Below are 14319 nucleotides of genomic sequence, written 5' to 3' on the forward strand. Positions count from 1 at the left end.
ATTAAATCTCCACACAGATGAATCTCTGTAGGATGGTTTTGGAATAGAGTGTTAGACAGGGCTGTCATCAGAATACAGACTAAGTAAATATCTTTTGGAGGAACAGTGTTTATTGCTCTAGTGCAGTTACAAAGTCTATGCCAAAGTGCACTGAAGCTGTTCTGATGACTTAAGACAAAGTCTGTCCACTTTTTTCAGCCTCTCTGTCTCTCTTTAACAGCTGACACTTTATGGTCATATGGCTTGTGGACACCAGACCATCACACCCATATGTAAGCCTTAGTAAGACTGTTGCCACATTGTTGTAGAATTCCTTCATTGGAACTATGAGACCCAAACCAGCATGAAAATTTACAGGTAAATTTATGTCACTTGGCAGACACCCTATTTAAGATTTAAGTTGATGGTTAAGGGCCTTGCTCAAGTCTCAGAAGACAATGTGTGTCTTAACCACTGAGCTACCACTATCCATGTGCACAAAGCGAACAACATGATGACATGGTTTGTTAAGGCTGAAGTGGAAGAACTCAATTGGCCTGCACAAAGCCTGGACCTCAACCCCAATGAGCACCTTTGAAATGAACCATTTATGCTGACCAACTAATGCTCCTGTGGCTACGTAAATGGTCACGCTCCAAAATCTCCTGGAACACCGTCTCAGTATAGAGAAGGTTACTACCACGACAACAGGGAAGACTACATCTAGAATGGGATGTTCAAAGAGCACATAGAGCGTGATAGCGTGAGAGTGATGATTAGGTATCCTTAAATAATCAAACTGGGCAAAAATAGTTATTTTATGTATTTGTTTAATTCTTGCTTATTTTCTGGCCAGTGATCTGTTTTAAGATTCTTAAAAATTTTAAGATTTTGCATTTTGTATTATTGTATGACAAAAGGTGTAGTGTTTTTGTCCGTCTGTCTAACTGTCTGACTGTCTTTTTTGTCAAGCTTGTTTGAATTATGCCATAACAATTGTGCTCTGTGGTAAAAACACAAGTATGTGCTACCTTTAAAGAAGTAAGTCTTGTTGGTTCTTGGTGAGTACACAGCAGCGTTCAGGTTCCCTGGCAGGCTTTTCCACAGCTGCTTGATCTTTATTGGAGCATTATGTCCCATCTCTGTGATTGTCCACATGTAATCCCCACTGAAAGCAAAGGTCTTTCGCCAAGGACCTGACCCAAACCGAGATAATATTTGACTCTTGATTAACCAGATTTCTGTTTTGCAAATTAAAAACTAACAGTTTAACTGGGGGTTCAGTTTCCTACCTAGCATAATGGCATCAAGTTTGGCATCACATGGATCAGGAACATCAACTCCTGGGACAGGTGATGTGGTTGTGGAATCTACGGCATGAACGCCCTCCTCTGTGGTGCTGCTCGAGATTCTTTTACCTGGATTGAGACAGTGGAATTCAGTCAGGTTTGCCTAAAACTTGCAAGATGATAAAGATGCCATACAAATGTCTAGGAATATTTTGGAACTTAAAAAGGTGTGATAAAATTGTGAAATTTCAAACGAGGTGTTTGAGTAACTGTTTTGTTGCTGTTTACTTGAGACGACTATGTGTCTGAGTGCCTCAATATAGTACATTTGCATTTATATGAAAATGTACTAAACCTTAAACATCAACCTTACCATATAATGCCTGGATGCCTCTGATGTCATCAGGGTGCAGTCTGAAATTTATTTTATAGCCAGAGTAATATGAAGCCATGAGTGCATCACTGTACTGAGAGTGACCCAAGCCAAGCGCATGTCCAATCTCATGAGCTGCCACAATTCGCAGGTTAGAACCATAGTATTTGCCTTCGGTCCAGAACTCATCCTCGTCAAAATGTATGATCCCTGAAGGAGGAGCTTCAGCATGAGCAAGTACATTACCTACAGACAGGATGAGATTAAGATGATTAACCTCAAATTATATTTAGTTCAGAACAATGTTGTCGGATTGTGCAGTTTCATTACATTTTGATGATGTGGTTATATAGGATAGAAAATAGCTACGCATATCAGGTATACTGTAGGTTTACTGCTTTCAGCTGTTTATACTGTATGTCAACTGAGTCAAAGGAGGATGGGTTCCACTTTTATATCTTGAGATGGTTGTGGCCTTAAACAAGTGACCTTTCGCCCCTCAGGTAGGTTAATAGTACCCCTGTAGGAAATGACTTTGCTCCGTTATACCTCATCCTTTAATAGAGATTATCAGAGGTTAGCCACTGGCACTAGCTTACTGTCTGAGCTCATCGTTTAAGAAACATTGGTTTTGTGGAAAGCAGCTAACTCCGGTGCTTATGCATTTTTCCAACCGAGACGTCTGACCGACTTTGAAATAATATAGTGTTACTTCTCTAAATCCTTGGTCAAATGGTTTTGTAAAATAAACCCATTTTAGAGACTTTTAAAACAACACCCTGTACCATTAAATAGTTTTATTCCACTTCTAGTGTGACATTTTTATGCAATCCCTAAAAAGAAGAGTTATATAAGGTCCTCCAATAACATATGTAAGCAAAATTTCTGAATGTCTACACCTTTGCCATTATATACAGAACAAATCTGGAAATGTTAAAAATATAACATAAATGCTCATTTGGAAAATAAAGTAAAATAGTGACATAAAATATATACAATAATTCCCATTCAACAAATATAGCAAATTAGCCAAACCATGTTTGGTGTCTGAGGTTTGCTAATGTAGATTAAAGGTAAGGGAAGCCGCATGTAAAACTGAGTGTACAGCAGGTCAGTATCATAATGACTTATTCTGCTTTTTTATTAAAGAATAAAATGCAAAATGTATTACTGAGTCAAACTGTATATTTTAAAACAAGTGTAAAGTATACCAATTTTAAGGTTTAAGGGTGTAAACAATTAAAAAATTTGTTTAATACACGGTGTAAACTGTAAATAAATGTTTCATATTTTATTCGCAGTATAACAAAGAAAACATACAAATGTTTAAACTGAGGAAATTTACTTTTTTAATTTATTAACAGTCAACATTCTGTATACATCTGGGAACTGAGGAGAGGAGTTGGTGCAGTTGTGGGTGAGGAATGTTTCCCCATTTGTGTCTAATACAGGATTCCAACTGTTTACCCATCCTAAGTCTTTCTTTGTCATATTTTTGGTTTTTTGATAGGTGGTTAGTAGGTGAAAATTTCAGCACCCAGACTCTCCTACTGTGAAGCCATGCTTTTGTAATAGATGCAGTCTAGCACTGACTTGCTAAAAATATGCAACGCCTTTTTTTTTTTTATCAGAGATGCGGGTTTTGAACTGAATGCTGATAACAAGCCAGATGGTCCCTCTCCTCTTTACTCTGAAAGATGGTTTCCATAAAGAATTTAAGAATTTTATTTGTTGTTGGCATTTATCACAGAGTACAAATTTGCCAAATTAGTCCTGTTTCTTATTAGTAACACTTACATTTCCAGCCATTGATGCGCCATTCCAAATTTTCTTTTTAGATGTGTTGCAGGCATAAAATTCAAAATTCTTTCTTAAAATTGTACATTCTTTAGTTAATTATTATTATTTTTTTTATATGTTACATTTTGGCCAAATTGTTTTGTAAGTATGATGTTTATATTTGGTTACATTGTGAGACATACCTGGTCCGTCAAAAGGGGCTAGGCAGCCATCCCTGGCATGAAATGAGATCCTGATATCTGCACGGCCATATTCAATCTCCTTAAAGCTTAATGGAGTGATTTCACTCCAGTATTTAAAAGCCAGTCTAATGGCCCTCTGTGTTGCCGCCTTCCCCAGATCAGGTGTGTAGTTATAGATACGATATGTCAGATTCCTTTTTCTCCAAATACCTAAAAAATGAAAACATGACGAACCAAAACTGTGAAAAACCTCCTAAAACAATGTGTTCTCTTTTTGTAAATTCGTTTTTACAGTGCACAGCTTTGAGAATGCCAACAGGTACAAATAAAAAGGCTCACACTTTTCCACATGAGTCATTTCCTGGAATCTAGCACAGGAATCTACAAGATAACATTCCACTAGTTGAGAGTGAATCTTGCTTTGAGCAACACCAAGCAAAAAATTATTAAATAAACAGTTATAATTAAGCAACAACTTAAATTTTGCATTCTCATAATATTATATAAATATTTTCTCTACTATATTAAAGTCTAGAGATTATCAAAGACTTTTTTACTTATTTAGAGCAGAAAATGTTTGTTTTGCACCCTTAATTACTGCAAAAAAATAAAAAATAAATGCCATTAACCTAACTCACATGAATGCCATTTCTATCTCAAAGTAAAAGTAAAATACAAAGTAGTCTAATAACATTAATGTGATGTTTCTACAGGAAAAAGATTAGTGGCTTTCATGATTCTCGTCACATTACCTAATTGAGTATAACGAATATTTCGTATTGCATCACAGCCTTTAATGAAAATGTTCAGGATTCAGGGTTAAAAAGGCATTTTATATGGAAATGGTTAGTGGTCTTTGTTTTGTGAAAATGTTATAAATGTTATGAAGTCAATCAACAATCCACAGAAACTTACGGAAGATAACACTTACCACCAAAACGCCTATATTTATTGGATTTTTGATTAAAAGGATCCTCAACCCCACAGCGTGGTTGCTTCATTTTCAGCACTGTTGCTGTATCAACTTTTCCAGTTACTGGCAAACCTGACACTCTCTGAAAAAGCCTGGCAAAAGAAGGGGCAATAATATTTAGATAATTACCAACACCTGATTCAATAAAAACTAATTTTATGATTAATATATATCTTTATATCTTAAAATGCTGGGACATGCATCAGAGTGGCAGCTCAGTGGTTAAGGTGTTAGTCAGCTGGTTAAGTGGTTAAGAGCTTCTAATCAGAAGGTCATACTGCTTGCAGGAGTGTAGGAGTTCAACTCCTTTCACTAATAAGCTGCCACTGTTGGGCCCCTGAGCAAGGCCCTAAACCCTCACTTGCTCAGTTGTTTGACTATAATTGGTAGGGGTATCTGCCAATAACCATGAATGTAAATTATCTGTTTAAATACTATAATAATATTGTTGTCAAGTTTTTTCCCCAATAATTATTTCATTATTGATTGTTAGTCTTTTTGATGTCCCAATGCTAATTACGGTTATAGTATTTATGTTCACTGGGAAATTCAAGCATTTTTGTTGTGTTACCTCAGGGCTTCTCTAATAGCCTCGTCGCTTACATCAGCCTGTGATTCCTTGTCGAGTGGAGTGTCGAGGTAGCCAAACCGCCTCAGGTAAGTCTGGATTGCACATACACACATGAGAGAGAACCTTGTCCTTGTGAGAGATACCCTTCTAAGCATAATTGCTTGCACAACTCATCTACCAATACTCATGCAAACACTCTAACAATCATGTAAGGCAGTAATGATATCCAAAACATTACACCTCAAAAGTTATTCTCTCACCATTGCCTCATCAAATTCCATCCGTCTCTGCAGTACTGAAGAGGACACTGCATAGAAGACTGTAAAAAGCAATACTGGTAAAAGCACGGTTTTCATTTTTTCAATAATCCAAAGTTGGACAAATACTCCAGTGTTTTTTGGGTAGACAGAAGAGCCAGTCAGAATGTGCAGCCTAAAGAAGTGAACGGTTCTTCCAGCGGTTTATATGTTAAAGAGCACAGTGAGTCATCCGCAATCTGCTGAGCTGCAGTGATGCATTTCCTATGACTACAAGCGATTATGCACAAGAAATGAACAGCTGCAAAATGTTACACACTCCTTGGTACACTCCTCCACATGCCGCCTCGCCAGTTGGAGAGAGCAAAAGCATAAACCTGGTTTTGCACTGATTTACGCAAACAGTCCATTTCTCTTTGACGGAAACTTTCGTAAATGAGTTCCAGGAAACCTGAGCCAATGTTTTTATCTGGCAGAGAAAAGGCAGGAAGACTACAGAGCCAGGGAGCTCTGAGAGAGAGATTTACTAGCGCTTGTGTCCACGTGTTACGACTCACAGAAACGTGGAATGGTTGTCTGTTCCTTGTTGCCAACTGAAAAAGGTTTATTTCCACACATTATGCTCAGTCCACTGTGACTTCAGCTAAAGTAGCTGCATTCGCATTGCTTGTTTGATTTGGTCTTTAAGGCTGTAATTTCCATGAAGCGCAGCTCCAGCCTCCACCATGGAACTCGACAAGAAAACCCATACTTAAACAAACGGAACTACCCAAGCGTCATTACTAAATAGGTTCCATATGTGACTTGTGCTATTATTTAAACCTCTCTGTATGTTCAGACTTGCAGAATAGCCACAGTTAAGCCATAGCTGAGTTCAATCCACCTGTTCAACCACCCAAAAAAATCTGCATTACTGCTCCAACAGAGAATAAACAGAAGCTTCTAATCTTCTGATTCTAGCTTATACAATTTCTTCTTCTCTGCTAGACTCTTTGTTCCCTGTATCCCAAAACTATTTCTTTAGGTTTCATGCAGTGCATGTTTTACTGATTTTTCTGCATATATAGACTGGACTGACCTCATTAACAAGCTATGTTCAAGTGGGTTTGTGTATGCTAGCTGCAGGTCAACACTAAAACGTACAGTGGAACTAGATAAGCAGAATCTGAACACTTATTCTCCTTCCTCTTCCCCATGGTTCTGCAGTTGATCTACAAAAAGCTGGAAGTGAGCCTAGGCAGGTTTGTGAGCCAACTGCCTCTAGATGGAGGTAAATCAACTGCTCTGGGTCTCTGTATGCTATCTCCCTCCTTAAACATGGCAGCAAAATACAGAAGTACAAGTCAGTATTCAAGGATATATGTGTTCATGGAATATACTCTTGGAATATACAGCCTCAGATCATCGTTATAAAAAATCTGGTGATTAGTCTTCATGTATTTCTGTAATTGCTAGATGGAAGTAATAAAGGTCACGCAGCAGTATTGTACTTGCACACAATCCAAATGGGGAGGTCTGTTTCTGTGTGGTCTGCCACAGGGAGAATGCTTTTTCTAATTTGTACAATGCTTCATATCAACAGGCTGTGTTTTCTTACAACCAACTTATCACTGTATTGTCCAGGGCACTGCAGAGTTCACTAGCTGAATATCTGCATCATTCAAAAAAGTATTGTAATGAATCATGGCCACTAAATTTGCCATCCTCAGCATTTATTTTCCTCAAAACCCCCGAGTCCACATTGCTGCCGTCACACCATAAAGCTTACAGGATATTTATCTGACTCACAGAGCTAAACACAACTTGTGGGGATGAACACAAATAAGTCATTTTAAACCACATATTTATGTGCAGTAACAAAAGTGTGTTTGAGAGCTTGATTAATTCCTGCTGATTTGAGTATGTGAAGTTCATGAGTCACAAAGTGTTTCAGTTTCAGCTGTCTGCCTGTGCAGAAAACAGGAGTGGTAAGTACAAACAGGAGAGTTAAGCTCCCAATTTTGAAAATAAATGTTAATCTTTTTTGACTGTTTTGGGAAAACACACACCGTCTCCAGGTTACGTATGTAACCATGGTTCCCCAAGGGAACAAGACGCTGCATCAACAATGATTTGGGAATGCTTCCGCATTGTCCACGCTTTCAATAACATGTGTAATCAGTTGCAAAAGTTTTGGAGAGAAACTCCAGAAGACCAAGACTTAGAGGTAGCCATACTCCAGGTAAAATGTGCTCTGACCCTGAACGGAGCGGGGTGACCAGAGGACTCGTATGAGAAAATTAAATAGTATCCGCAATCCATCTCCTGAGCTTCTGCTTGTTCGCAGGGAGACCTCTCCTCAGAGGGCCATAGCAGAGGAACAGCTGCTCTAACTTGCTCCACAGACTTAATCACAGTGCTCACACAGGACACAGTCTTAAGCTTTTCCTAGTCCCATGCTATGCACTCTAGGTTGTAGGTTGTGTCTCAACCTCCGGGCATGGCAGAAAAAACGCATCCCCAATGGGTTTCTACACAGCGACTGCCCTGCAAGTGGGGCATAACTCAACCCCTTTGGCAAACTGTTCCTGAAGGAATTCCAGCATTGGGCCAACCGGGCAGTTAACTGGATCCAATTGGTGCAGATCGCACCATGCCGTGAACAGGGGGCATCTTGCAGTGTATGACCTCCCCGAGGAGGGAGCTCTGGATTGGAGAATGGTGTCCATAACCTCGGTGGAGAGACCAGAATCTGTCTACAGTCCGGACCCACCGAGACACATCTGGCAAAGCTTCCCAGGCTGCCAGGTAGTCTCTTAAGGGAATCATTCACTCGACTGACCTCTGGTAAGCCAAGAGCCAGAGCTACAGCCTGGTGCAGCTCTAGGGGCCTCCTGAGAGTCGGCAAGTCCTCCAGGTCCACTACGGTACCGGGCAGAAACCGAGGAGGGCACTCACTGAACCTGAGGGTGCCAGGGCCGGCACTGTATAAGGAGGCAAAATCACCAGAATATCCTGTGTCAGAATTTCTTGACCTAAGTCCTCTTATTGAAAATAAGACCATGACTTTAGCCCAGAGCATCCGGCACAGGGTCCCTAGTAAGGGGAGTACGACTAGCGATGCTCTGTTTCTAAACCTCCCAGGCCGGGAGGTGCTCGGTGGATCTTGGAATCTCCGCCGACTGTTTCTTGGCCTCCTGAAACCTGTCGACAACTGTATTGAAGGAGTCACCGAATAGGCCTGTTGCCACTAGAGGAGCATCCAGCAATCCCCTGTTGGAAAGATTCACCACGGTGAGCCATAGATGCCTTTCAGCAGACAGGAGGGTGGCCATAGACTGTCCAACGCCCCCAGCGGTCTCTTTAGTGGCCCTCACAGCCAGGTCTGCCAGATGGTGAAACTCCTGAACCTCTTGGCTGCCCGAGATGCCCCCCACATCCAGCTTTCGCAGCAGGTCAGCTTGATAGGCAACACTGCAACACTGTGAGGCATTAGCCTTGCCCACTGGCACCAAAGTATTCTGAAGGGGCTTGGTGGGCAGCGCCAGGGTTTTAAGTGACAATGAGACACCTGGGGAGAGATAGCTAGCCAGCGTCTCTTCAACCTGGGGCACTGACCCGCAGAGGTGTGAAGTAACGAAGTACAAATACTATACTTAAGTAGATTTTTTTGGTATCAGTACTTTACTCCACTATTTATTTTTCAGACAACTTTTTACTTTTACTCATTACATTTTTACACAAATATCTGTACTTTTTACTTCTTACATTTTTAAAACCGGCTCGTTACTTTAGTTTTAATCCATTGATTTGGTGAAATGTCAATATTTTTTATTTTCACTGCGTGCCCATTTCAGCCCACCAACAGATTTCCTGTTATTGTGCGTTTTTTTTCAATCCACTGGTGTATAATGTCCTGTCTCTCACTCACCACAGACATAGACTAGTTTATGAAGCTAAGAATGAGCAGGGCAGAAAGCAACAAGAGGGTAAAGCTAACGTGGATGAGACAGAGGGAGTCAGTGATGTAAACATGACTGGACACATTCATCAGGTAACAACTTTTTTAATTCGTTTTGGTTTTATTTATATATATTAGGCTGTCAAATTAACAATTATTTTAAACGGCACGAAATTGTATTAAAGCGCTATCAATTCAGCGCTAATTTCTGTTTTAACCATTTAAAAAAAATATATAAATACATAAATAAATAACCAAATATGAAAGAGGCGAAATAAAAACCTTCAGCAAAACATACAATTATTAACGACATCCTATCTTTACTTCGATATAAAATAAAGAAATAAACTCCACCGAAAAATACATTTTTAATCAGTAAAGATTTGTTTAATTTCTGTGCTAAGTCTCAAACCAAACACCAAATCCGGTTTTGTGGGTTTTTCCCTCATAATGGCGAAACGAACTCAAATTACTGTCTTTATTGATCGTACAGATAAAAACAATACATCATTCAAATCTGTAAAATGTCTATGGTTCTTGACTTGACTTGAAGAGATGCAGTTTCTCCAGTTTCACTTCAATAACTGTCCGTGTGGAAACATAGCAAAGGTTCCCTGTACAATGCAATAACAATAATTATCTATCCATCTATCCATCTATCCATCTATCCATCCATCCATCCATCCAGCCATCCATCCATCCATCCATCCATCCATCCATTTATCCATCCACATGATGTAAGGTCCAGTTACCAGTGTGACACTAAAACAGGTAAAAGTAATAACTACTTTTTACTTAAGTACATGTCAGAAAGCTCCCAAGCAAGCAACACACAGGAAAAGAGTGCTTTCTCTTGCTGCTTGCTTTTATTTTCTTATTTTTTTTAGACATTTACCACTTACCATATGACAAACACATATAGAGCGCATACTGAACAAACAGAAGCTAGCACCGGTTTCACTCGATGTGCTTTTTAATAATTTTCTTTTTGTGACGTTACACAGCCGGTGACGCCGCGCTTTCCATTGGACTGATTACACATGTAATTCAGAGCATGGACAACACAGAAGCATTCCCAAAGCGTTGTTGACACAGCTCGAGTTGCTGAAGGGGAACTCCATTTCTTCTGTAATGTTAAATGCTGTTAAATCAGCTACAATTTGGATCAGCCAAGTATGCTGACACTATGTCGCATAGGCTAAGAAGTATAAAGGACTGTTATTCAAAAGTACAAAAACAATTTGAAGAGCATATTTTCATGATATTATAGTCTTAGCATTGAAATGCCAAATTAACCCTTGTTTTAGACATTTATTAACCTTAAAATTATTTTGTGCAAATCTATTTTGTGCATATTATTATTCTATGATTTACAGATTGTGTACAAAAAATATCCCAAACATTATCTTGCAAAGAAAAAATGTTTGAAAGTAAGATATTATCTTACAAATCTTATCTCCAACATGTCAGATGTTGCCACACCAAATATGGACTTTTTTCATAAGCATAAAATTTTTTCATGATTTTAAGGTTATTATTACTTTACAACATTTTTTGCATATGCCTAAGACTTTTAAACAGTACTTTTTTTAAAAGTCTTTTTGCACATGAAATATCTTGTACAGATTTTCATCTTAACGAATAATGTGCTGTCTATAGTATTTGTGTGTGAGCATTGCCAATGTTATTTATTATATAATAAACTAGCTGAAAGTACCCGTGCTTCGCTACGGAAGGCAGAACGCTAAGCAATATGGCAATAAGCAGTAAGCACTGAGCAGGACTGGATGATCAGAGATCAGAACGTAACGTCAACAAATAACGTACTACCCCTTTGTTGTACCAATACAGGGCAAACTACTGTGAAAATAATTTTTATCGTGCATCTAACATCTAATAAGAAACAATGTAGTAAGTTTCATTAGGATCCGTAATGTTATTTCAAAGAATTTACAATGCGTGAGAAATCGCGTTTTCCGCGAGTTAGCCACGATCCAGGCCGAATTTTTCAAAACCCTTTCTTAGTGAGCACCTAAGACCCAAGAGGAAGGTATGTTCCAAATTTCATTGCAATCCGTGCGGTGGTTTTTGAGATTTGATGAGTGAGTGAGTCAGTCAGTGGTATTTGAGCTTTATATATATATATATATATATATATATATATATATATATATATATATATATATATATATATATATATATATATATATATAAACCTTTTTTCTTGGTCATAAAAATACTAATCTGGTTGAAATCCGGGTCAGATGACATGGCTTTTGAGCATATTATGAATAATCGACTGTTTGCTTTTTTCATGAACTTTGTATAATTTCATTCTAAATCTGCAGAGTAGGAGTAAGTTAATTAGCTATGATAAATTAACCCCAAATGTGAATGTGTGTGCATGGTGCCCTGTGGAATGTATCTTATTCAGGGTGTGTCCTCACCTCACAGAGTTTGATGCACCGAAAAACTGACAAGCATGAATGAAGAAGTCAAGGTTTGTTCTCAAAATTGATTACTGATCTTGCCACTTCTCACCTACTAACTACTACCTCCTATTAGTTAGGTGAAATTTGGCTTACCTGGCATGGGTAAAGGCTAATGCATGTTTTCTCTGAAATACATGAGTGCAGGCCTATTTGTAAACTGCTGCTTATGCTGACAGGGCAGTGTAACACATTAAGAGAAAAACACTATACTGTATGTCTTGTTTTGTATAAATAAGCTCACAGATGCAAATGATTGCTAGTATCAAGCTTGCTGACAAAGAAAATAAATTATGGGCGATTTTGCAGATAGCTGTGGCTTTGCTGGGATTCCACCGTATGGTCTCAACAAAAAAAAAGTTTTTAATTAGATTTAGTTTTTGTTCGTAACAGAGAAGTATGATGTTGTAGAGCTTAGTTAATTTAAAAGTCATCAATCTCAATCAATCTAAAAGTGAATTACTTGTTTTACATTGTACATGCATTTGATTGATATACATTTCTTTAAAATGTTTTTTAAGTAACATTAAGCTGCACACTGCAGACTATATTTTTTTATTACAGTTTGGGAAATTCTGTATTGGTCAAGCAAAATGATTAAGTTATTCAAAGTGCAAATGTACTGGAAAGAAATGGCAATTTATATGAGGTAATGAAGTCATTCTCATGAATCTAAATTAAACTATGACTGTACTACAGTAATATAATAACTACTGGCCTGTGACACTGGCTTTTGATAATTACACAGAACCGGCACAGTTTTTGAACCAAAGTCCTACTACTAGCAAGTAAATATATTTTCTACTACAAAGGCAAACATTAGTAATTGCACACTGAAACTAGCGAAAAGATGTAAACTTTGTGTGGCAATGTCTAAGTCTGCAAAGTCTGTTTCAGTATGTCACCTGCATTTTTTTATTGTTGTTAATATTTACAATAATTTTGGTAACCTGTGTTTTACCTGTATCAAGCAATGTTGCTCATACAGTTAGAGAGTATATGAAATTATACATTTTATTTCTGATCATCACCTGGTTTCCTTTAAAATTACTTTCCGTATCCTACCTAAAAACAAATTCCAGCAATTTTCTCTTATCCATTGTAACCTCCACTAAATCTCTCCCTTCTCTGTTGCTTCCAGTATTCTATATGTTTCTGACTCCTTTTCCTCTCTATCCTTGTACTCTGCCACTGATATGTTTATCTTCTCTCTTTCCCCTCCTCTGTCCCCTCCTTACTAAACCCAAGAAGACTTCTTGTCCTGCCGCATGGCTGTCAGAAGTTTTGCGCAGGAATTTAAAGTATGAGAATTTAGATCAGCGGAGAGGAATTGGAAAAAAATCCCAATTCGGCGCAGGCCTCGCATGTTACCGTGCACTTCTGACCTCATTTTCTTTGGATGTGACTTCTGCTAAGACTGCCTTCTACAAGGACAAGCTTGAGGCCTCTTCACAAGATTCTTTTTAAGTTCCACAACATCTCTTCACTACTCAACCCCCTGTTCTACCAGCTTCATCCAGCCTGACTGCCAAAGACTTTGCCTCCTTCTATGATAAGAAGATTGAGGAAATCTGCCAGACCTTTACTTCCTCCCTGAATATGCCTACACTACACATCCAGAAATCCCCTACTTCTTTGCTGTCAAGTTGCTCAACCATAGCAGAAGAAGAGATACTGCAAGTCATTCAATCTTGCAATCCCACCACCTGCCCGCTGGATCCCATCCCTTCAACTACACTTCAGACCATCTTACAAGAGATCCTGCCGTTCATCTCCCTGATCATCAATGGGTCCTTAGCATCCGGCCATGTGCCAACTACCTTCAAGTGTGCAAGCGTTATTTCCATCTTGAAATAACCTACTCTAGATCCATCGGACATCAACTACAGACTACAACTACAACTAAATATTACTTCTCTCATTTCATTCAATCTGTCACAGAATAAGCTCCAAGATCCAAACCAGATTGGCTTCAAAGCAGCACACTCTACAGAGAAGGCACTTTTGGTGATCACTGAGAAACTACATGCTGCTCGATCATCCGAACTGTCATCTGTACTCATCCTTCTAGACCTTTCAACAGCATTCGACTCTCAACCATAAGCCATAAGACTCTCATGTCTACATTCAGGTGCCTCACTCTCTAGGTGTTTATATCCTCACATGGTTTTTCTTACCACTGCTATGCTGATTACCGTCAACTCATCTTCTCCTTCCCTCTATCAGATACCACAGCTTCCACTTGGATCTCGGCATGCTTGATGGGCATTTCTTCATGGATGAGTGCTCATCAACTAAAATTCAACCCCAGCAAAACCGAACTGGTCATCCAAGCTAAATCATCTCCAAGTCAGGGTCTCAGAATAACTTTCATAACTCTGTTTAGCCACCGTTTGCAACCATGGGGGAACTATAGACAATCAACTGTCCTTCTCCTCACATTTTGGTAATGTGTCTCGTATTTGT

At 38.8% G+C, this 14319-nt stretch overlaps 1 protein-coding gene across 1 annotated transcript in view; it reads right to left on the reverse strand.

The window, feature by feature from the left end:
- mmp19 (matrix metallopeptidase 19) overlaps positions 1-5843 on the reverse strand; it is a 12918-nt gene extending 7075 nt beyond the window's left edge. The window contains exons 1-7 of the mRNA XM_083534232.1: positions 5428-5843; positions 5168-5259; positions 4555-4688; positions 3624-3833; positions 1642-1887; positions 1272-1397; positions 1011-1175 (exon numbers count right to left, since the gene is read on the reverse strand). Of these exons, the coding sequence (XP_083390358.1) occupies positions 1011-1175; positions 1272-1397; positions 1642-1887; positions 3624-3833; positions 4555-4688; positions 5168-5259; positions 5428-5523 (1069 nt within the window). The 5' untranslated portion in view covers positions 5524-5843. The remainder of the gene's footprint in view (positions 1-1010; positions 1176-1271; positions 1398-1641; positions 1888-3623; positions 3834-4554; positions 4689-5167; positions 5260-5427) is intronic.
- Positions 5844-14319: the final 8476 nt, after the last annotated feature.

The sequence above is a fragment of the Silurus aristotelis genome (genome assembly GCF_946808225.1).
Source record: "Silurus aristotelis genome assembly, chromosome: 28".
In the NCBI taxonomy this organism is placed as follows: Eukaryota; Metazoa; Chordata; class Actinopteri; order Siluriformes; family Siluridae; genus Silurus; species Silurus aristotelis.